Here is a 26,076-nt window from a genome sequence, read left to right on the forward strand (position 1 = left end):
TACCACTCTTAATTTGTACTATAAATGATACCTTAAATCACTATTCAAGCACAGGTAGCAATAATCTGTATTCCAAATAGGTGTAGAACTTTTCTCTGTGACATTCCTGTGGTTTCATTCAACATAAGAATATGTTTTCTAATTAATTTAATCCCAGAATGAAGGGAATTCAACATACAGCAGTAGTTTTCACTGAAATACAGAGTGAGTTGAAAAAATACTTCTTTGGCAGATACCTCACATAATATGCACTGCTGAAATGAGCACATCATTTTTCTTAACTTCTTTAGGAATAATTTTTAGTGTCTAATTAAGCAGTGGTACTTTCAATAGCTTAAAATATTTTTTTCTGTATTAGCATTAAAAACCTAATATTTTTAATAAACTAAGAGTTTCAGATTATGTTCTAAGAAATCTAATGAGAAAAAGTTCAGTGTTAATTACCAGTTTTACAGTAGAAACATGGGATCTCAAGGTTCAGATTTGATGTTATTTTTATAATGCAGAAGATACTAACCCACTAGAAAGGACTTTTTTAATATGCTTTTTTACAAAATAGACATCAATTTATAACTCAGCATAGTTTTTAAAATATTTATTACAGCTCTCAGAAACATCTCAACAGAAAGAACTTGATCCCAATTTTAAAAAAATCTTCTTTAAAATAGAATTTTCTCTACATTTCAGAAATGTGAATTTACCAGCTGTAACATCTATGTTCCATTCATAATTAGTAATTCTGAACAAATCCTTTCACATTCTCTTCAGAGGTATAAAATAAGGTAATGTATTTATTGCATCTAAAGACCGACACAGAAACTAAAACCCTCACAAATTTCCTAATTCACAGGGGCCCAAAATATTTAAGAGTTTATTGATGTATTTGCTATTAAGAGAATGTATCTTATACATACATTAAACTTTCTACAATGAATAAGTATCTCCTCTATATTCTGCTATTTAGTTGGGGAGAAAGAACATTATTTTTCAAGGAATATTAAGAAGACGCTTTGACTCTAGACCTCAACATCACCCAATATAAATGTCACATATAACGTTGAATTAAGAATTGTTTGGGAAATATTCTCTCAGCAGAAATACTGGCATATTGCTTGAATAGATGAAAAAAAGTTATTGTAGACCAAGTTACTTCTGTATATTATATATTAGAAAAAAATTTGGAAGGTCAGCTAACACAATTCATGCAAAGACAGAACTGTTAGAATGCATAAAAATGTACAGTTTCATCTGGCAAGTACTGGGCCACTGGTCAAAATGCCAGTAATTTATGATCCACATAAACATTTTTAAAAAAGATCAGATTAAGGGGGCTAAACCCTTTTGAGATTCAAATGCCTTTCCCTCTTTTGACTCTCAAATAGATTACTTTTTGACTGCCCACCATTAGTTGATTCATGAGGAAAGTGAGATGGTTTTGGAAATGTGGTAAATTTACAGGCTAGGTCAGATTAATACTTTAAGACAGTTTTCTGCCTTAAAGTGAGCACAGTAGCAGATGCTTAGGGAAAGAGTGCAAAAAGCAGGAGATAGGTACTCTCCCAAATTGTGACAATTGGTGGTTTAGGGACTTCCTGAGCTGCAGATTATATGAAGACTACTGTCAAGTAGTAGAGGTTGCATAAAACACAACCTATTATCAACTTTTGTTTAAAAAACTAAAAGTAACAGCACTTTTCTCTTCCTCCACCTTTACTCTTTCCTTTCCTCTATTCAATTCAGCAATTTCACACATCCCTTCAGAGCAAAATATATCTTCCCAAAATCTCAAAAATGCTTCATCTATTCTCGTATTGGACTGTCTCGTAAAAACATCATTCTAGGATTGTAAAGACTACCAACGTAATTTCTTCACTTACCTGTTTTTCAGCTTGTCCATAATCCGATCCTTGAGGTGACAAAAAGTGGCAAATATGACCATTGTTTTTCGCTTTTTCTCGCAGACCCATAGCAGTTCGTACTGTGGCATTTCTAGCATGAACAAACACCATCACCTTAAGATAGAAAGAAACAGGGCTGATGAGAAATAGCAGAGGTCTTAATCAAGTAATGAAAACACTTTAATTACAAAATATTCCCTAGAGGAACAAAAAAAAAGTTAATACATGACATGCTAATGAAAATTAATGTTGCTTTAGGGAAATGAAAGGGTAATCCTGCCTATATTGTATTTAATATTTTCAAATAGCTTTTGAGAAGGTTCTCCTTTTTAATTCTTTAGTCTTTAAAAGAATAGGGTACAATTGTTGGCAATAAATAGTTTGTTTTCACAAAGTAGAGAGATTACCATTGATTTAAAGAGTTGTGTTATCTGACATATCCTAAATGATCTGGAAAGGAAATAGTGAGGTGATAAGTTTCCTGATGGTACAACTTGACTATGTGAGACAGCTGAAACAAAAACTGACTATAAAGAACCTCAGGATACTGCAGTCCTAAACCACTGGACAATCGAAGAATGAAATGAAGCACCAACAAATGCAAACATATAATGGGGATACAATTTTAAAACTGAGAGATATTGTTATGGGTTTTAAACCACATACTATCACTCAGTAAGATACCTTAGAAACACTGTGGATATTTCCCTGAAAATATCAAATAAAAGTTGAGTGGTAATCAAAAATTATTTGTACCCACGTCTGCAGTAGGCTTTGGAATTACAGTTGGGTATCATCGAACCAATCCCTCTGTCAATTTATTATGCTTATTACCATCACATATGGTATCTGAACCAAGAGACAGCAATGAGATGTTAATACCTATTCCTTTAGATATGTATATGAAGCAATTTAAACTGATATTAAATTAAGATTCACTGCAAGGCACATTTAAGATGAATCACATCAGTAAGCCCCCGGACTGATGTAGAAAGGGAAAAGTATTTAAATACCACTTAATTGCACTGTAATAACAGTTCTGAATGTCTGTTAACCACATACTGCTCGGGAAATGTACACTGGAAAACACTCTATACTGTCCCACTAAGCACTTTATATTGCCCTGGGTTTGCTTAAGTTGACTCCACACACTTGGTCAGACAGCTCTTCAGTTTGATCAAGTATGACAATTTCTGTGTTCTTGAAACTAACACATGGAAAAGGTTGAGTGCCTGGCTCCTGAGTAAATGGCAAACACTGTTTTGTAAGTCCACCTGATTTTAATTAAAAATATACCCACGGAGTTACAGTTCTGTTTTAAGGTAGTTTCATTTGAATTTTAAGATTGATATGTCAAATTCCAGAGAATTGCAGGTTAATTTTGGCCTTCTGGCACAATCATGCTTGCATCAACTTGCCATGTATAATTGAATTATTTTAAATGAAACACTATTAAGAAAGTAGCACTATTTAGGGTATAATTAAACAAGTTATTGCCTCTGGAAATCCATAATTTAATTATAAATGTATAATGTACATATAATTTTTTATAAAAGTAGACATAATAGTTGTGAATTTATATAAATTATAAATTTATAATTAAAACCAAGCAAATCAATTCAGGTAACAATACAGAGAAGACATAATAAGATAAACAATGTGTGCATAAATATTTGCTTACTGGGTGCAATTACTCCTTACCTGTTTATCTGATGTATCTTCCCATCACCAATTTGGTAACACTGTGACTCCTATAATGATTAACTTTCATCTGAGTAGAAATACTCTCAGATACATGTCACAGTTAGCAACATATCAATTTTCTCTAACTTAAAAACAACATACGGGCAAAATATTTTTAAAATTTATTCAAAAAGTAAGAGAACCACAACATAACAAAAGTGCAGTGTATATCCCTTCTGTCTTCATTAACTGTTTAAGGATTACTTGTCTATTTAACTTTTGTAATTTTTTCTATAGAAAGCCTGAATAAGAATACATAACTATGCAAACCAGCAATTTCCTTTTATTAACAGATCCACTATGTCTTCTTTAGTGAATTCACACTTATTATAAACTCTGTATCAACAGGTTTCACTGAAAAAAACCCTTCACCTTTAAAATCAACTTGATTTTATAGTTTACTAATTTGTTTCTTTTTTTTTTTTTTAATGGAGTCATATTAACATTTGATTCTTTGCTGAATAAATTAAAATTAATCTTGTGAAAATAGCTAAATTCTGAGTTGTGAAACTGAGGAAATACAATATTGGGCATCAAGGTGAAATGGTCTTTTTTATCCAAGCAATTTTGAAACTTCTGAATTAGGAAGTGTAAAAGCATTTGATATGTTGATTCCTTGAAAATAAAAAGAAAAAAAGAAAGAAAAAAGCGTCTTACATGCACTAAGGGGTTTTATAGGTTTGTTGATTGGTTTTACACTGTATTTTAATCTTTTAGATTTTATTTTATTTTAGTCTTGCATATTAATTTTGAAATCAGTACTTATATCTTAAATCTAAAATGACAACTTTAAGAATGGTGTTTATACAGCATTAATATTAATTAAGTTCAAACATATTACACTAATACATTTCTCCATGCTTTGACATAATATTGACAAATATCTTACCGGTTCTCCTGACCGTTTTAAAACTCCTAATCAAAGACCAAATAAGTGCAGTCTGACTGAATTTTTTGAAGTGGGTGGGAGTTATATGGCTAGAAGGACAAAGCTAAAAGAGCAGCTGCAAGCAGGAATGCTTTTCAAGTTTGAAAGGAACTAATAAGAACAGTCAAATAAAATAGTAAGGAAATCTGCACACAAGTGTGTATCTATATCAAATAAACCTCTTAAATAACCAGGGTATAATTCTTTATGGATTTTTTAAACAAGATACGGAGTAGTATCAGGAGGTAATTTCAAACTAAACAAGCTACAGTAAAAAAAAAAAAAAGGTGTAACATTTTGGTGGCCTACACCTATTTAAAAAAAACCAGATAAAAAAGTTGTTCTGAGAAATGAGAACAGGTAAAACTGTACGTCACTGCAGTTACACAAAGCAGAGCACAGACCACTTGTCACAGAGAAGATAGTAGAAAATAGGCCCTTGATTGAAGAATCTTCCTTTCAATTATTATATAAACGAACAGCAACTGCAATGCTTGTATAGAGCCCATTCCTGAAACTAAGTGTGAAGAAAATACCTCTTAGTTCCAGTTATAATCACACAGAGCCTTTAGGAACTGACACTCCGAAGTCAACTGTAACTATGATCTCCTGGTCCTGCTAAGACAATGATAAGCAACATCAAAAAGATAAGGAAATATTATTTTATTATTTTGAAGACTCAGAAGAAAATCCATTGTTATTTTTCAGGTTTCTTCTCCACCCTTAATTGTACCTCACCTTGAGAGCAGATGTGATCCTGAGAGCCCATGACTCTTGAGAAGTGGGCCTGTGCAAACCTCATGAAATTCAACACGGCCAAATGCAAGGTCCTGCACGTGGGTTGAGGCAATCCCAAGCACAAATACAGGCTGGGCAATGAGTGGATTGAGAGCAGCCCTGCCAAAAAGGACTTGGAAGTACTAGTGGATGAAAAGCTGAATGTGAGCCAGCAATGTGCACTTGCAGCCCAGAAAGCCAACTGTATCTGGGGCTGCATCAAGAGAAACGTGAACAGCAGGTCAAGAGTGGTGATCCTCCCCCTCTACTCTGCTCTTGTGAGACCCCATCTGGAGTCCTGTGTCCAGCTCTGGGGCCCCCAACATAAGAAGGACATGGACCTCCTTGAGTGGGTCCAGAGGAGGCCACAAAGATGATCAGGGGCTGGAGCACCTTCCCTATGAGGACAGGCTGAGAGAGTTGGGGTTGTTGAGCCTGGAGAAGAGAAGGCTCCAGGGAGACCTTATAGCAGCCTTTCAGTACTTCAAGGGGGCCCACAGGAAAGATGGGGAGGGACTCTTTATCAGTGATAGGATGAGGGTAATGGTTTTAAACTGAAAGAGGGTAGATTTAAATTAGATATAAGGAAAAAATTTTTTACTATGAGGGTGGTGAGACACTGGAACAGGTTGACCGGAGAAGTTGTGGATTCCCCCTCCCTGGAAGTGTTCAAGGCCAGGTTGGATGAGGCTTTGAGCAGCCTGATCTAGTAGAAGGTGTCCCTGCCCATGGCAGGGGGGTTGGAACTAGATGATCTTTAAGTTAAGATCCTTTCCAACCCAAACCATTCTATGATTCTATAAAATGTTAGAAACTCAACTTAATACGAACTTCTGTAAGAAAATAAAATCTAATAGCTGACACTTTGCTATAGAATATTATTCAAGTATATTGTGTAACTGAATCTTGGCCACTGAACACTTCTAAAATGACAACATAGCATTACTTTTGCAATACTTTCCTTTCAATTAACATACTTTAAAACACATCACTCAATAATCAGTTTGTCTCAGTAGAAAATAATCTGAAACCTTTTACAAAGTCTGGTGCCTTGATTTTATTTGAAATGATGACAGACTTGAGGATTAATCTAAAAAATGACAAAAAATATTATGTTGCGCTATGGAAGATTTACCAATGTAACAGTTGTACAGAATTAGGCACACCTGCAGTCATCTACTTGAGATGCTAGGTAAGATACATATGAGCTCAAGAAATGCAGATATTAAAAGCACAACTATGAGGGCTACTAGTAAAGACCAAAATGCCTTAAGAAATAAGACCATAAAATAAATTAAATTTAATTTTCCAACAAAAATGGAATTATTGGAAGAAATATAATTATACAGTCCAGGGTACTGGGTGGGGAATTGAAGAAGGAAAAAAAAAAAAAAGAACTACTGTGCAGTGCTCACAGTTAAAAGCCCACAAGAATATTACCACTGTAACAGCAGGTTCACTGATACAATATTCAAAATCCATGAAAATACTAATCGAAATTTTTATGAGAAACATTTTCACATTTTTTTCATGCTGCTGAGAATGTCAACAGTGATGGAAAAACAGTTGGAGTATTTTACCTATAAACAAATAAAATGTTCCTTTCTCATCACTGCCTGCCATAGTATATGTTCAGAAACAATCCTGGGAGCTTTAGGAACCTTGATACTACGAGGCACTCAGTCTAGATGCTTCAAGAGCTGAAGACAGATGGATTGGGACCACATTGCACTTTAGACTCCAAGGTCCCTTTATGTTTTATTTTAACAATTATACTAAATAAATTTCAATAAATTAATAATATTGAAAACTTTCTGATATTCAATACTATACATAGAAGTAAACTGTAGCTATAAAAAGCATTAACATTCTTTTTTACTCCATTTTCCCAGTGAACTGAGGAGTTAATATTTAAAGAGCATATGTTTTTGCTTTCAGTTGCAGAGGCTTGGTACAGACTTGATAAAACTTGAGGTATGATTTCTAAAGCTTCTGCCTACATGCATCTGAAACTAAACAGGACAAGTGCAATTCCATGCTGGGTTTTCCACAAGAATCGAAAAACAAGCAGCCTGTTTATCTGTCAGGGGACTGGAACATGTTTCAAGTGCATCATTAGGAATAGTAGCCAGGCAGAAGAAATGAATTGCCAACCCTGACCTGAAGGAGTTGGCTGGGCTACCATGGAAAATATGTAGAAAATAGGATGGTGCTAAATTGGGAAGCCAGTCTTTAACAAACAGAGTCTGTATTTAATCTTCCTTATTAAATTGAAACATTACCTGCCATGTTCTATATGTGTAACAGACAACGCTCAATTAATGAATCAAGATCCATTTTTACCTTGTTTTATCTAGCATACTCTGATCAAACCCTGCTCTCAAGAATTAACAATTCCATACTGGAGTTTGCTGCGAGGTTAATCATTACAAGTCAGGATTACATAAGACCAAGAAAAAATGTATACAACATTGTATCCTCACTCCCATTTTACAAGTGAAACTAAGGTTAAGTGTATATCTGAGTGTGAAACTTAAGATGTGAGATCATACTGCTTACTATATATGACTTGATAAACTCAAAGCAGAACTCCTATTAACTCCACTGAAGCCATGAGCACCCAATACTCTTAATCATCAGATCAATGCTTCCTATGTCATAATCCAAAAAATCTAGAAGCCCTGATTAGTATGTACTTCTAGAGATTTTTATTTCATCAGTTTCAGCTTCTGTAACATCAGACATAAACTGTCAGAAGCAGGGACAAAATCTAAATTTTCAGTGATGTGTTTCTTTGTCCTACACAACAGACCATCTCTTCTTTTTCTATTATTCTCTATTGCATCCACCACACAATTTTAATCCTCTGGAATGAAGATGTGTCCTAAAACAGAACTATTTCTTTAACATATTAAATCTCTTCCATGAAATGAACAGAAAGAAATAAAGGTCTAATGCATACAGACCTTCAGAATATTCACTGATCAAAGAACATATTTAATTTTCTCTTAATGCTTTCTATATGTCGCCTTCTTACTCCTCTTCCTCCAGAATCATTGTATGACAATGTCTGACATCATAGCAATCATTCAGAAAGACGTAGGATCTTATTATGCAAGCAATAACTAAGAAACCAGCATTGTATAACTGTCCCCTACCCATAAGCCTTTCTACAGCTCTTACAGAAAGATACCTAATTTTCAGATGTGTAGCATGTTTTCTTTATGAAATTTACCTTCCACTGGCTTTAAACTAATAATGCACATTTGAATTAATTGACTTTTATGTATTTCATGATCACATATCAACACCTGATCAAATTTTAAAATTTAAAATTATTGCACAAATTGCTGACAACAAAAAGAACTTCTCAGTGACAGGTAGACAGACACCAAGACTGATTAAAAAAAATAGACTGCTTTATTAGCTGATTAGAGGTGCCCAGTCTTAAGGTTAATGTTTACTTGTAATCTCTGTACATCACCAAATAGGTTTATAAAGAACCAGCTCTAGCTAAAAGTTGACATATAACACCTTGCTGAATGTTTTTACCCAAATGCAGTTGGTAAGCATTTACCAAATACGTTGTGAGACAGCAATACAGTCTTAAGAGGGTTAATTTAGCCTGTCCTAACTGTGTCAGAGAATATTATATTTCAGTTGCAAAATCTCTGTGCATTAAATTATGCAAATAAGTTAGGAAAAGTAATTTGGAATACAGAGAAGTGGTTCCACAGCTACAAACTGTGTAATTAGATCTCTACTCTGCAGTTCAAAGCTAGCTCTGGTGTATATAGCCCTAGTGCTGAAAGCGTCTGCTGCTGCTCTCCTGAAACCAAAGCTTTTAAATAATAAAAAATATACAAGAAAGGAGAAAGCAAATGTCTCTAGCTAGGTTAACCTCCCCAGAATTTTCTTAAAGTATGAAACAAATCAAACATTTTCACCAAAGACTTTGTTTAAAATTCACAACAGGAAGTGCTTGCATTCCCCAAGTATTGCATATTCCAGGTTGTAATCTTTCTGAAGTGTGTTAGTGCATCACCAAAGCACTGAAAAGCATGCTATTATTCAAAATACGTGAGAACTAGTACTTTTCTGTTATCAGAGACATGTAACTATATGCTAGTAGAACTTATATTTTCACTTAGAGGAGAAAGAAAAAACACACCACATATACACATAAAAGTGTCTAAAATAATTCATGAAAATTTTATAATCAGGTACTTGAAATTCCTTGAAACACCGTTCTTCTGCCTTTGACACTAAAGATGCTTGCGTTAACTTTTGCTACTGAAAAATATATCTTTTAAACTAACATTCTCTATGATAACACCAAAACAGTGCATTCATTTTTTCTGGGAAAGCACGTGGACTCTTTCAGGTATCTTTGTCTTGTTATGATGAGTGCTGGTCATGTGAATGCTTGAGTTCAGCATCTCTGTTTTACTTAACACCTCTCCTCACGGACTGAAGGCCTAGGTTTTGCCACCCACTTTGCATTACATCTTTCAAAGAATTTAAGATGAAAGAATGAATTTATTTAATGCAATGTGGATACTAATTATGCAATTTAGAGACAAGTATATATACTTCATTTTAGCTTCAAGACATTGTTTGGCTTCACCCAGCTAAATCCTTATAACATGTTTTTTTATGTGGTATCCAGTTCTTGACCTGGGTATTACTTCTACTGAAAATGAACAGTTAGGGTATATGGATCAACAGATCAATCTATCCAACCATTTTCTCCCTTAAGGTCAGTATGAAATCTCTTCCAAGTATTTTACAAAACTCAATTCCTAATGAGGTTTCAACACTCCTCCCCAAGGAGCGCTGACTGCACCTATTTGTGTTAAAAAACATCATCTTTTGCACCTCATTAAATAAAACCATCTACTAGACCAAATACAACTCACTAATGTCTAGCCCTGTTCTAAGAAATAACAAAATTGTTTCTCTCTCGTGATTTCTCCCCAACCGCCAAGATACAGTTCAAAATTCCAGTGCCTAATTCCATTTACAGAATGAAAAGTATATTCCACGCGAAATATAAATGTAAACAACACACATGGCTCACTAATAGCTCTTGATCAAACTCACTGCAAAATCAGAATGTCTTGATTACCGAATCTAAATGATAGCATGACAGTGTATAAATGTGATTTCCCCTTCCTCTCACTAATATCACAATAACTTATAAAGATCACTACCCAGAACTAGTAACTCAAAGAACAGCAATAGAGTATATGATATAAGAAATTTTATAAGCGACCTATAATAAAGCTTGAAAAGTTTAATGTAGAAATCTTGCTATTATTTTAGCAGATTTTTGTATTTTGCATATTAAAGTCTTTTCACACATTAAACAACACCACGGGAATGAAAAAAGCTGAACGGACAGTGTCATTTACCAAGGCAACAGGAGAATTTGAATTTATTTTCTAATTATTTTAATTAATTTTTAGTACATCTTTATTTTAAAGAAATATTGATATAATCTGCATGTGTATTAAGATCTTTTACACTACAAAAAATTGAAAGATTCTAAACTACTTACAAACTAATTCTAATGCGACATTTTATATATATCCTTCCTTTTGTATAGAAAATTTTTCACAAGTTAAAAGTAGACTGCACTTACTCACCATATAAAATTAAATACTGTGCATTAGAATACAGGAATTTTCATTCAAACTTGAAGAGTCAAAAATGCCAAAAAAATTCAGCAAGAGCCACCATTAAAATATCCATACAATATTTTATCAGAAAATATTAACTAATAACAACAAAGAAATCTATAATGTTGCATCAGCTAATCAGTACTGTAACATGATATATTTTGGGCTTTTGATAGATTACTATTAATAGCTGTCTCTGCTAAGTTTTGATTTAATTATTCACTCAAATAAATTACTTCTGATCATTTTTGTTTAAACACAGACTAGGATTTTTGAAAAAACCTCTACAGAATCTAATGTAAAAAAATCTATTTAACACAGCTATTTAATTATATTTCTATTTAGAGATACCAGCTTTTAAGGGTAGTAACTCCTATTTAGTTTTCAGATATTTTTACTATCGTAATGTGCATTTACATGTAATGCACATTAGTAGTAATAATACCACTTTTTAAAGACATCTGTCCTATAATTTCAATTTTTTGCGTTTCTTTTAATGTGGAAATGTATTTTTTACTTAAGATGTGCCCACCCTAATGAATATTATATTGTATAGTTCCATCTCATTTTTATTATTGCTCATGAAATTCTATGTAAAAAGCTATGGTAAGGCCATTATATTGGAAGTACTTTCTTAATTTTCTTCCTATCTTCCCTTCCTTCATTTAGCCTTTTGTGTTCTAAATCTATCCATAAAAAAAGGCTCTACTATCACACACATTCTGAAATACCGCCATCTTTCTTATTAATTTTAATTTCTCTTACAGTTTCCTTCTTGATGCACCTCCTGCTCCATCTTCTCTGACTTGTTACAATCTCTATTGTTATAACTCTGTTCTAATTGTCAGCATAAACTTAGTTGGTCCTGGTTTAATTTCTTCATTTTTCCTCATCTTTCCTCTATCTTCGTTGTATCATCTCTAGCAAAAGATCTTCCCACTTAACCAGACTTTTAAACACAGAAATTGTGGAACTATTACCTTTTAAAAATTTTTTTTGTAGGTGTCATAAGTATGTAACTTCTTTGTCTTTGGTGCAAAAGAAATACATTTATAATAGTCCCAAATAGTTCCAACAATACCCCTCTATATATTTTAGCATATCTTTTTCCTGTTTCTATATAATTTACAGACATTCTGAAAACTTACTGTCTCACTGATTTCCAAGTGGCAGGAGATGATTTAAAAGGTGCACAGAATCCCCTATGAAAGGCAGATTCCACCACAAAAAATGCCCTTAATTCTTTTAGTTATTAAATTGACTTTTTAGGATTATATCTAATGACATTTTAGTCTGGGGTGACCAAGGAATTTTTCTTTAACTAGAAGTTGATAAATTTTCTTCCTCACCTTGACTTTTTTCCCTTAATTTTAACATCGTAACCTCAATTGAGCTTGTGATAGTCAGGTTACAGACACGAATTTCTTGTCCTTTTTGAAGACAGGGATCACATGTGCTGTCTTTCACTTCTCAGAAATTTCCCCTGATCACCATGTTCTCTCTCAAGGATTATCACAAGTGGTTCTGCAATGACATCAGCCAGCTCCTTCAGCGTGGGTGTCTCCAATCAGGTTGCATAGATTTATGTAAGGGTAAGCGTAAAAATAAGTCTTTGCTCTGATCCTTCACATTTGTCTCAGGGAACTTGGGATTCCTGTAGGCAAATCTTACCAGCAAAGACCAAGGCGAAGAGGACACCAAGTAGCTCAATCTTCTGCATATCCTTCGTCACCAGGTTTCCTGCCCCATTCAGAAAAAAGCCATCATTTTCCCTAGGCTTCTTGCTGCTGCTGTATTTGTGGAAGCCCTTCTTGTTGCTCTTTACACCCTTGCCAGATTCACCTCCAGATGGGGTTTGGCTTTCTTAGTCCTACTGCATGCTTGGACAGTGTCTTTACATTCCTCCTGGGTCTCCTGTCCCTGCTTTACCTTCCTGTACACTTCCTTTCCATGTTTGAGTTTTGTTATGAGTTCCTTTCTCATTCACACTGGCCTTAGGTCACCTTTGCTTGATTTCCTGCACATCAGGATGGACCATTCTTGAGCTTAGCAGATTGATCCCTGAAAACCAACCAGCTCACCTGGACCACCTGCCATAGGATTCTTCCAAGCAGATCCCTGAAGAAGCCAAGTGCTCTCCTGAAGGCCAGGGCTCTGGTCTAGCTTTTTGCCTTGTTCCCTCCACCAGAATCCTGAACTCCACAATCTCATGGTCACTGCAGCCAAGGCTTCTCCCAGCATTCACATCCCCAACCTGTCCTTCCCTTTTTCTAAGTTCAAGGTCAAGCACAGCATCAACCCTCACCAGCTCCTCAATCACCTGTGCTAGGAAGTTGTCACCAATGCACTCCAGAAACTTCCTGGATTGCTTTTGCCCTACTGTATTGTCCCTGCAGCAGATATAGGGGTGGTAAAGTCCCCCAGGAAGATCATGGACACTGAACATGAGCCTTGTTCCAGCTGTCTGAAGAAAGCCTCATCTACGTTATTCCTGATCAGTAGGTCTGTAGCAAACTCCAACAATGTTGGTCATGTCTGTCTGCTGGCTAATTCTCTTCCTAAACTCTCAGTCGGCTCATCATCCATCCCTAGGCAGAACTCCAGGTATCCCTGCTGTGCTCTCACATACAAGCAAGTTTCTTGCTGTCCTGGCCTGACCTTGCCTGTTTCCACCCACTGCAGCACTCAGTCACATGAGCTATGGCATCACATCTCTGATCTCAATACGATCTTAGCTCAGCAACTGGACGCAGACCCCTAATGTCTCCTTTTAGTTCCCTATACTGCATGTAGTAGAGCACAGGCATTTCAGAGAGGCACTCAGTTATGCTCATGTAAAATATGACATTGTGTCTTCTGCTACTACGTAAAAAGGAAACATATAGGGGTTCAGCTTCATTTCCATTCAAAGCTATGGATAAAACAGTTCTGGACCCGTTAGTTTGACATTAAAATAGGATACTCTGATTATATCAAACCTTTACACTGAAGTACAGTCAGTGTGTATGCAGCAGCACTAATGGGAGGATGCTTCTGAGTAAAAAGTACTTGCCCATATGAAACTTCATGACTCTTATACCTATACAAGTTATGCACATTTTCCACTAATGTACGCTGATTGGCTTGTCTGATTTAATTTACATTAGGAAGTTCTAAATTTTTAATTACTTTAAAAATTGCAAGCACTTGTGTTTATGATCTTGTTTTATTGTATTTTGAATTATATTAGATGGCCTATAAAATAATTGCTCAGTTATGGAATCAGTGCTTAAATATGGATTCTGGACACTAGAGGAAACCTGTTTCAGAACAGTATAATGGGATCTATGCTATCTTCGATTTGTAGCATTAGCCAAATATAAGACAAAATGCAGAGGAAAAATGAATAGAGTGAAAATTAAAGTAGAGGGCAAATTATTCAATAAGACAAACAAACAATACTTTACTGACTCTTACAGGTAGTAGAAATTATTCTGAATTTTAATTGACAGGCTAGAAATAGAAATAGCAATATCTAGTCTTGCATAGAAAATTAAGCAAGAATAGCTAGTCTATTACTATGCAAATATATGTCATTAGGCAGTTAACAATTGCATTTTTGCAGATGCCAATGGACTTGAACGAGTTATTATTCAAAATTATAAGCAGCTTTTCACTGCATCTTTTTTTAGAAAAACAAGTTCATGCAGTAATTTGTTTCAAGCATTTCCCTTTGTCCTGTTCTGACATTAACTATTTTCACTTTGTACAATAAAATGTTTCTATATTATCATAAATTATATTTTTGTCAAGTATCACTCCAGAATAAGCGTTGTCATGTCTACTGTATTTCTTCTTATGTTTCCAAAACTATTTATACTTACATGTATACCATGCATAATACGAAAAAATAACCCAGGAGCCAGTAGTGATAAGCACATTCTATTCAGCTTTACTGAAGGAAAGGAACATAGAGGATACTAGAGAAATCTTCATATCTATTCCCATTCCTTTTACTTAAGTAAAAAGATTAAGAAAATTGCCATGTCAACCTCTGTATCTTCTGGTTTTGTAAGACCCAGCAACATAAATAAACCTACTGAACAACTGAAGAACAGAACAGTCAGGTTTTCTAGCTTATTTCTTATCAGTACTGATTTAAAAACACAGACCTTTATCCAGAAGCTTTTTTTGATCCTGATCAACAGGTTTTCAACATCAAAGTGAAGAACAGCCCTCAAGTGTAAGAAATTTTTAAAATAAGAAACTTAATAAAGTTATGAAGAATTTAATTGATGCAATAGTTTGCAAACAATAGTAAACTGTGCTAGCACAATCAGAATGTCCCTCGTAAAGCCGTATCTTATATACCTAGCCCTTCTCAAGATATTGTCTCCTAAATAAGAATATTATAAATATGTCATGATTAATACATGACAGTATACAAATGTAACATATTCTGGAGTCATCTCTTCAGTAACCACAAAGAAAACTATCAACACCACAGAACCATGTATGTGAGAAATCTCAAACTCTGGAAAGTGAATAGAAGTATAAAGTCAAAAGGAATTTCCTGATGCATCTTAGTGTCTTAATAAAGAATATTTATTTCCCATCCTCATGTATTACTCAAAATCACTTATTTTCTATAGCATCCTATATTACTGAGTATTTCAAATCAAAACCCACTAATGATATTACTTCTGGGTTCTCTGGTAACATGTCAAAAAGTCTCTGATAGGCATAAGGTTTTGGTGGACAGTAGTTATCTTGACACAGAAGTTTTGGCAATAATAAGGAGTTTATTAGTTTATACTATCTATTAGGTTAAACTAAGCACACAGATCCATTTTTTTCTGGGCTACAGAGCAAGAATTTTCAAAAGCTTTGGACCACTGACAATCCTCAACATGTCTTCTGGACTATCATTTATCCTTGCCATTAAATTCTTATTGAAGAACAATATGAAGCTGACAGGAATCCACAGACTTTAACTTCCCACAATCTTCTAGACCATTAATGGTCTGCAGTCCATGTTTGAAAAACAGCTTTTAACAGAGAGGTAGTAAAACTCATGGCATTAGGCTGCAAGACTGGTCAAGCTGCCTTTACACACTTCTAAGGCATACATGTGTAACTTAACACTTAGGTCATCCACAAAAGACCAACTGGCTCAAGATATAAGTATTTATTATTTCATTTAAATATAATTTTAGGCTATGAGAAGTTACTCATTGGGAATTAAATCTGATTTTTTTGTTTTAATGATTCAATGTACATTCATAATATCAGAAGAGTAATTCTAAACAGTAGCACTTGCTACCTTAAACAGTTGTATTACCAATGCCAACATTATTGTGTAGCTGTGCAAGACTACAGACATAAACTGAACACCTTGTGATCTAATGAACAGAAGGATATTAAATTGGTGCTTCTGGTCTACATAAATTCATCATGAACACCTGAGTACACAGATAAAGACAAGCTACTATGTAAATACAAACACATATGCAAGAATTAGCATAAGGCACAGAAATATAACACATGAACATTTAGAAGGCTACCTAACTGAAGAATAATGGGTTATTATATACGTAAATTGTTATGGCATCCATTTCCAGCAATTTCCTCAGCTGTTCATATAGGCAGCTGACAAGGTATTAAATGTTTAAAGCCAAACAGATTTGACCAGAAAATATAGAGGAAAACTATATACATTTGACAATAACATGAAACATCTGGTATATAACATTTTTTGAAGTGTATCTTCTACACAGCACATCAATAGAGTATTTTTAATTAAAGTAAGATACAAAGTTTCATTTATTCAGGCATAAGATTATTTTAACTATTATATCCTTAAAAAGGCAGCTGTTGTGGAAATGGAGTGCAGAAATAAATTAAGATACAGAACATAAAAATAGTGCACCATGACTGAATTAGTTTGTGATTTTGTTAAAGAAACCATACATACAAATGGGCCCTAACTGTGCAAAAACTGCAAAAGAAATTCTACAGAAAACTATCCAAAGAATCCAAATCTTCACTGAACCAGCGACACAGAAATAACATCTAGCATCATCAGCCATAATTCAGTTATCCTGCTGGACCACTTTACCTTCTGTAGTTGTCTATTATTATGTACCTACATACATGTGTGTGTATATAAATATAGAAGCAATATATGCACATATATATGTAAATAAGCTATACAAGGTGATGAAGTAGAAGCAAAATGTATAGATAGTTACAAAAACTCAGACCGAAATAAACTCTAGGCTGTAAGATGGAAGTTTAGCAAAAAAAGCTATCTAGATAAAGAATACATTTTAACAAATCCAGTAACTTCCCAGTTATTTGTCCAGAGTATGCTATAAACACTATTTCACCCAGGAAAAATACTAGGACAAGCTTAATTCTCAAGGTACCAAGTTCCAGAGAGACCTCTGAAGAAAGTACTGTTTTATTAAATCTTATCTTATGACACAGCTACAAAAGCACTGTCAACAGTTGCAGTAACTAAGCTTATTAAACTTTTATCTTCACATGGCTTCTGCAACCAAATAACAGCTGGAAGACTGATAATAAAGAAATTTAATCCATCATTTTTACAGATGAAATTAATACCTGTCAAAATAACTTCTGACAATGTAATATAATAGATTTAAAATAACTACTCAGTGTTTCTTTTTTGGTTTAAGATAGCATTTTAAGAAAAACAAGATGACACTTCTTAGTACTGCAAAGTTCAAGTCAATTATTGTAAACAGAGAGCAATTACAAAGTGAATGCTTTATGTGCAATATATAGCACAGAACCAGCTTTGACTGTATAAATTCAAGTGTAATCTGCTTCTGATTCGTGACATCAAAAATCTTGATCTGAAGGAGTGAAGTATTAAAAACTGTGCAAGGTGATACTTAGAAATTATCCCAAGATTTTAAAAAAATATATAGCATCTCAATATTACTTCTAATGAACTAAATTCAGAACAGTGGTATAGAACAACATTTTAATTAAGTACATACATTCTAATTAATAAAGCAAACTTGATCTCCAGAAAACTGCATATTAACCACCCAATGCATGCACTAATTAAAAATTTAACAAGTATACATGGCTTTATTCTGCACTTTAAAAAAAAAATATTTTAATTTTAAAAGATAAAAGGTAAAGCTTGTCATAGGTATATCACATGCGGTTGAGATAATACCACAAAAGCAAAATGGTGAGACAGAAGCAGGCAGGTAAACCTAAGAAACTAGTTCAAATCAGGAGAGTGAAAGCTCAGAAACTAACAAGGTACTTGAAAAGAATCACTTTTCTTCAAGAGGTTGTTAAAAAAACTGAACTGAAAAAAGCACAAAATGGGCAGTCTGAAATCACCACTCATAGCACATCATCGAGAACAGATGGTTTGTGTAAGGCTGTTCATTGTTTTAAGTAGTTCTCTACATTTTTAGTCCCAGTAGTAAGATTACTAGCATGTTAATTCTAAAAAGGTTGCCATATCTCCACTGGTTTACAGTTCCTAAAGCCTGTCCACTCAAATTAACTGGATTTGTTGCTAAATATGTAGGAATACTACTACTGCATTTGCTTTTGGATGTTGTGGGGAGGCTTTCGATAGCTATACACTGTTTCAAAAACCCAGGTTCTTTGCAACAGAAAGCCTGGCATCTTTGGCCACTGGAAAAGCTCTTCCTTGCATATTGAAGCCACTTCCTGTAAAGTATTGATGTCTCCTCAGTATTTATGTACTGATACCTTGAGTCTCAATGCCTGCACAGACAGCAAGGGCAATGAGAACCACAGAAAGATGTCGGAACTTCCACTGAACAGTCAGTTTTTGCTATGAACTGAAAATACCAAGCTCAGTGAGAAAATGAACTTTCAAGGAGTTTCACCAAGTACCAGAACTAGTAGAAGAAAAGTTAAAACACAATCTGTCATCTCAGAGTTACACAGAAAACTCTTAAAAGCAGTGGGAAAACAGAGACATACACTGTCTTTAAAAGGAAAAGAGGTTTCAGAAGACAGGAGAATGCCAAAGGCACTCCAAGCTGACAACTGTAATAAACAGCCAAAATGGCAAACGAGCAAAGTGCACTGTGTAAGGAACCAGGACTGAAACTTAGATATCTGTGGCTGAAGACGAGTAACAGAGTATTGAAGGTCAGAGAAAACACATACAGGAAAGCAAGGTGCAGAGAGTAAATATAGAACTGTTGAAACAACACCAAGGGCGAAGAGAACACAGGACTTTTGAAGATTTAAGTAATATCAAAGAGAATCACGTATGAGAAAAAAAAATAAGGAAAGGTTGCAGAACAGAAGAGATGAGTAGTCTGGGGAATGTGGCAAAATGCAGAGTCTTATGAGTGCAGTTTGAGGAAGACCTTCCTCTGAAAGCTTTCAAAGGACTTCAGCAACTCCCCTTCTAATTCACAATGCAATAAATTAACAACAAGATCCCAACAAAGCTTATGCAATTTCAGGTTTCTACTATTTTTCTTTGATCCAGAGAGAATGTTCAGACCACAAAAACAAAAAAAGAAAAACAAAAAAAGAAAAAAAAAAGATAGCAAACGGTAAGGTTTTGACAGACTCATAACAGCAAAAGTATTTAAGAGGTGATGGGGACAATGAGAGAATCATATGATCATCTCTTGGTAACCAAGGTAATGGGATAAAACAGCAAAAGGTCAGCAACAGCAGGAGATATAATGGATGTGAATCTATACAACAGCAGCAATGGTCAGAGTCAAAAAGAGTTAATTCCCTAGGGTACTAACTTAAGCTACTGAAACTTGGCAAAGAGCAACAGCTCTGTATTTTTTAGATAAAGGAATTTAACATAAAGTTAAAATTTACATATGGTATGTTTCAGAGGAAAAAAACCCAACTTAAAAATAGTATGTTACTTCTCAAAACTCTGCAAAATACTATGTTATTTCTCAAAGCATAACATGACAAGGGTGTCTTCCCCTTAAAATACATTGTGAAGATAAAGACAGTATGATATGCATTGTCCTAAACTGGCTAGTTGACATTGATAAGTATGGTCTTCAGTCACTATCTTTGCTGACCTCACGAGGTTCTTTACAGGCTGCTTCAGAAAGGTGCTACCCACTCCCCAGAACTCATTGTCATCAGATGCCCTTCTCACACAGCTGTAAAATGTGAAGAAGCTTTTTCAGCTCTGTAGCTGAATTAATGCTGTTTATGCATGTGGCCCATGTACTGGTGACTGCTGACAAGAGACAGCTGTAATCAATTGGAGGGAATGATAATTTTCAGTGACTGAGCCTTTACTCAGTCTGCAAAGGAACAGTATCCCAGAAGATAAGTACTGGCAAAAATACTCTACCTGTAACTGAGCATGGAGTCATGTTCTCTGATGAACAGTGTGTAATTTCAGGTGTTTGGTTTTTTTTTTTTCCTTTGTTTAAGGAAACTTTGGTAGAAATAAAACTCCAAAAGTACAAATGAGTCCCAGAGGATATAACATCTTTCCAGGTATCAGAACATAGTAAATTCAAAGTACAACATGAAAACAAATATTCACCAGATAATATCAAGCACAGAAGGACAGTCCCAGAAAAGCAGAGTTAAGAGCACTACAGGTTCTCACCTAAAGCAGTCTTAAGAGGTAGGATCTGCTAGAGAAACCTCCTAATGAAGATCTACATTGTTAGTAATTCTACAAAAAGAGCACACTGACTTAAAAAGCACATGGAACCTTTGGGACATTTTCTGATCTTACTTCTTTAGTCATGATAAAAAGTTTCTATAATAAAAACCCTAGAAAACTCAGTAGGGTGAGCCATCTATCATTATATCTGTCCTCAAGTTAAACAAGAGGACAATTGTGCTATACGACAAATGTTATACTTTCAGTTGCATTTGGTAATTCAAAGTGAAACCTACAAATGAGATATCTCATTAGTTTGAGCAGATGGATCAAAATTAAAGGCTGAATCACCAACTCTTAATTTCCCAGTAGCCAGGAAGAGCTTGAAGTCTTGCAGAGGATGACTGTTGAAAAATCAACATAAAAAGCTGCTCTCCATCTGTCAAAACACATGCCTGTAGAATGCAGCTACCTCCTACCAGACCTAATCTTAAAAAAAATGAAAACACATGTACATCTATTAAAACACATGAACATATAACTTCAGCATCACAATGTAACCTATAATATGACAGGGACACATCCGCATGACTTCCATAAGAGTCAATTATTTGGTTATGGCATGGTAGAATTCTTTGAAAATGAGTTAACAAAACAGTAGATAAACAAACAATGTTGAATTTAATTTACTAAGACATTCCAAAAACTTTGGTAAAGAATTTTAAAAGAGACAACACTGTGAAAGTTTAATGGCCACAGGAAGGTGTACATTAACTCATGGAACTTTAGAAGAGGGAAAGTATTTTTCTCTGATTCTGGTATTTCTTTCTTGCATTTCAGTATAAAAGAGAACAGGTATGTTTTTGGCTCCCTGGAGCACTGCTAATGAAATCTGTGTCTGTCACATATTACTTCCTGAATAGTTATAAAATTCCAATGATGTCCTGAATTCCATACAGATATAAACTGCTGTGGAAATTTTTTCTAAAGTATTGCAAGGGAAGATGTGAATACATCTTTCTAAGTATATTTAGAAGTAACCACAGCTTTGTTAAAAGCAAGCAAACTTTGCACACATAGAAAGTAAATAAACACAAGTTTCAAGTATAACACAAGCTAAGAAAGGTAACAGAGCATGACAGTAACAGACTATGGTGAACGTGGACACAAGGTAATGGATTTCTAAAAACTAAGAAAATCAGAAGAAGGTGACAACTTTAGAAGATCAAAGGCTATTCTCAAAATTGTGAAAAGACACTAAAGAAAACCTTCCTAGAGTAATTCATATCATATTCAGTCATAATATTAATCTTCCACTATGGTGCAGGCATTTCAATGTTGGTATATCTATGTGACCTTTTGTTTTTTGCACTTTTTTTAACATCTCTGATTGGTTTAATGATGAGACAGATCATTTGTCACAGAATACTCATTAAAAGGAAAAATCCCTAATTTTTAATATGTGGTACAATACTACATACTATAATTAACTGTATTATATGCAAATATACAGTCAAAGACTGTATAGCAGTGTTTGCATATCATTGATTTCAGGATATGAATTTTTGTTTCATAATTATCAAGACCAATATGTTTTAAATACTCTGAAGAAAAGTCCAGTGTAACTGGTTGGTATTTAGACATGTATTTAAGAGAGTTCTGCAACACAGCAGAACAAACATTTTCAAGCAAAGACAATGCTTAACATTTACAATCAATTGAATCAAATTAACCAAAGTGTTCTGAAATCAAATCAACATCTATATAGCAAGGGAAACCACATTCTGCTTTGTCTGAAAATATACTCCTTAATTGGTTGTTGGTTTGAAATACAATTTTCAGAAATGGAGATCAGCAGTAGTGTCCGCTGCTGAAACTGTAACATTAAGTAGACCACACTTCTTCACTTGACCCCTTTCAGCTGTAGCTCATGTCTTAAAACAAAACACTCATGCAATCAGTTGCTAGTACAGAAACTAAAGCTATTCTCAAGGAAAGCTACAAAACCATCTCCTACTAGAATTAAACAACTTACTGTACTTGAATTTTTTCAAGTAATATTATACATTTTTGTAGACAGTTTTGTCCTCACTGTGAAGAAAAGAGAGGGGAAGACAGGTGCAATTAATATGCCAGAACAGCATGCAACTTCCTGCCAGGAATCCAACATAAGTTACTTATTTCTACTTCCTGATTTAAAGAATCTGCTACTTGTAGGTTTATCTACAGCAAGTGAAAATACATGAAATCTTAACAAGAAATGAAAGAGAAGAAATTAAATGTACCTTAGTGTTCGGAATTTGGTAAGGTATGTACATAACTGACAATGAAGAGAAAATAAACCACAGTTCCCTTGGTACTGCCAACAAATTTTGTTAACAGTCTTCACCCAGGAAAATATCAGCATTTCCATGTGTAATCTTCATGAAAGTTTTCTGAATGTAACAACAGTGATATCAACAAGAGAAGATAAGTGGAAGAAGGGTGTTAAAGCAGGGGGAGCAGGAGGACTAAGAAGCTGTTGCTGAAGTATTTTTCCACCCAAGTCATAAACCAACTGTTCATCTTTCAAAAAACACCATAATTTGAATTTTATGTGAAAAGGGGAAAACATGCAATTCTTAGTGTGATTGTGTGAGAAATAATTTCCCTCTTTTATAGACAGGTTATTTAGTGAAAAGCTTCTTGGAAGGATCATAGTGCACTAGCACTTGTTCCTGCTTCTAACAGGTGCCACACCTGCTACAGCTACTGCTGCTCACACTGCTGTACGTACAAAGCTCTAACAAAAATGAGACATTGTGTGGGGGTGATGCAGGATCACAATAATAACAGAATGATAAACTATTCAGGCACATGAATTAAGTCCACAATCTTAGCAGAGGGGAATATCAGACTTGAAAATTCACTGCAAAAACCTCTGTTGTAAAGCAAAATGAAGGATTACTTCCTTTAAAAAGAAAACAAAACACAAACCCCAGGATATTTCAAATGACAGATGCTCAGCCCTTGCGCAACCATGTCTTGAACACTCTGCCTAATTCTCATCCTGCATCTCTGACAGGAGACACTAGAACTCATAAGATATGGGAAAAGCTAAGAATGATAATTAAGTGCTGTATTTTTTCTTTTTTTAATCATTAAATGTACCTAAGTGTAAGGTCTCTAAAGCACTGACCTACTTTGCCTTGTCATTTTAAAAAAGTTACATAAATATACATTAATTACTTTAAGGGATATATAAAGTACCAGGAATTTTCACCTTAGCTAGAAGCTAACATTATTTAGTCTGTTTAGATTTTCTTTCATGCTTTTTCTATAAAGTATTTTCAAGATTAGAGATGACCTCTGAAGTGATATATCTCAAAGTAATAATAATAACAGCAACAATAATAATAATATTGTCTTAATACCTAGTTATGATGATCAAGACTAATTTCTTTACATGTGTTCTGAATGCATACCAAAGCAAAAAATAAATACCTGGTGTCCAGCCATTATTTGCTTCAGTACATTTTCATAACATACTTCATCCATATGATTCAGCTGCTGCACCTGAAAAACAAACATCATGTTTCATAATAAAAGCATTTCTATCTTTATGTATTTTCTACTACATGTCAAGCAATTTACAGTGATCCATGAAAGCGATATGTGATTATGCAATTAATTTACAATATACTGATTCCCATTCCTAACAATATCATTTTGGTATTCTTAAATTCACAAATAGAACATACAAATAAGTAGACAAAATATGAGTAAGGGCAGTGGATAGAAAATGTATTATGTGACTTTCACTTTTTTAATGACCAAAGAGACATAACCCAGTTCTGTTCTTTAATTTATGTTTCTTATTAAGGAATCTTACTTCTGCAGGATACTGATGAAATATCCATTTAACACAGCATCTTACCTAATATTAAGTCCTTCCACTTGGTAAAAATAGTTCTTACATTGCAGATATACGTAGTTAGGAAATTGCTGATTGTCAGCTTTTTTGTCATAGAGAACAGACATTTCTTCATAGTTGGGTCATGCATGGGGAACAGCGGGAGTACCATGTACAGAGTTTCCAATTATGGATAAATAAAATGTTTCAAGAAGGTTCCAAAATAAAGACTTCAGTTTAAATAAAAAGTATTCTTCAAGCTACTCTAAAGATTTATTTTCCTACTTCTGTAATGCATCACAATATAAATAGCATTTATCTACTCAAATGCACCTCAGTATTAAGGTTGTAACAAATCAAAATAAATAAATTTGAGTTCAAAATCAGAGCAATCACTCCATTCTTCATTTGTGCATTCATGTTTTATAACCTAATTTTTTTGACACAAAGAAATGTTTTACAAGAGCAAAGCATGTAAAAATTCAAAAATGGAAATTTAGTATGTGGAGTCATTTAGAATAGCAGAAAGTTGAAAAATCGCAGCTTTAAAACAGCTTTAGAGGAAGGAAGAGAACTCATATTTGGAATTGTACAAGTAGAGTAATAAAAAGATAAGACAATATGGACATGTGGGCAAGAGACAAGTAGCCAGTCCAATTATTCTGAAAGTGAGAGGTTAGTGTTTTAATTAAATATTTTTTCAAATAATAGCAAGTGAAAATCATTAAGGAGAAACATACACAGGCAGTGCACAAATACACATGTGGACATATATATATACACATACATACAAATGTAACTTTATGTATTCTTTGCATTTATACCTAAAGAGGAAAATATAAACATGCATAAAGAAAAATAACTGGCATGAATGAAAAATATCTGAGATTAACAGCCCTCCGACTGAAGAAGCCAAACTTTAGTCTTGGTCCCACATGCTCTAAGAGTTTCAACATAGAGAGTTTTAAGAGCTTTCCTGGCTAACTTCTATGCATAATAAATACAGCACGGTGTCATTGCCTTTGAAATCTTGCCTACAGTTTGCACATGATTCTGCAAATCACTAACCAGCTCTGATTTTTCTGGGAGGTTTCTGGGCTGAAGGATGTCAGAAAGCTGTGGCAAAGTATCTACCTAAAGTAATTAACAGGCTTCTATCTTCCTGCAACACATCAGTGTGGGTACAGACATAGCACTGATTGTATTTGCTGATGTTCTGCAAGAACAGCTTTTGATTCTGCGGGTTCTTACATTGCTTTCCTCCTTTATAGATCAGAAGGATGTTGATACTGGCAATAATTTTGCAGCTTTATTATTAGTATTATCCTGAAGAGAATCCTTTTTCAAAGGGGCTTAATACTTTTAGTTTGCGATAAAGTGTATTATCTTGACTGCAAAATGTATTTTACTCTATGAAATCTGTAATGACATTTTTCTGAAAAGCAAAACCAAAAACTCCTGGCTGTGGTATTACCAAAACAGTCTGCCAGGTACTTACCTTTCAAAATAACTACTACCTCCTAATATTTCCTCATCTCCTCATG

At 34.3% G+C, this 26,076-nt stretch overlaps 1 protein-coding gene across 11 annotated transcripts in view; it reads right to left on the reverse strand.

The window, feature by feature from the left end:
* Positions 1-26,076, reverse strand: part of ASCC3 (activating signal cointegrator 1 complex subunit 3) — a 288,803-nt gene that overhangs the window by 138,269 nt on the left and 124,458 nt on the right. For 7 of the 11 annotated variants that reach the window (XM_074862160.1, XM_074862161.1, XM_074862162.1 and 4 more), the window contains 2 exons: positions 24,124-24,195; positions 1,878-2,012 (listed from right to left, as the gene is read on the reverse strand). In XM_074862160.1, coding sequence (XP_074718261.1) covers positions 1,878-2,012; positions 24,124-24,195 — 207 coding nt within the window. The other 4 variants (XM_074862172.1, XM_074862171.1, XM_074862170.1 and 1 more) reach the window with 4 other exon arrangements.

This window comes from Strix uralensis, chromosome 3 (genome assembly GCF_047716275.1).
Source record: "Strix uralensis isolate ZFMK-TIS-50842 chromosome 3, bStrUra1, whole genome shotgun sequence".
NCBI lineage: Eukaryota > Metazoa > Chordata > Aves > Strigiformes > Strigidae > Strix > Strix uralensis.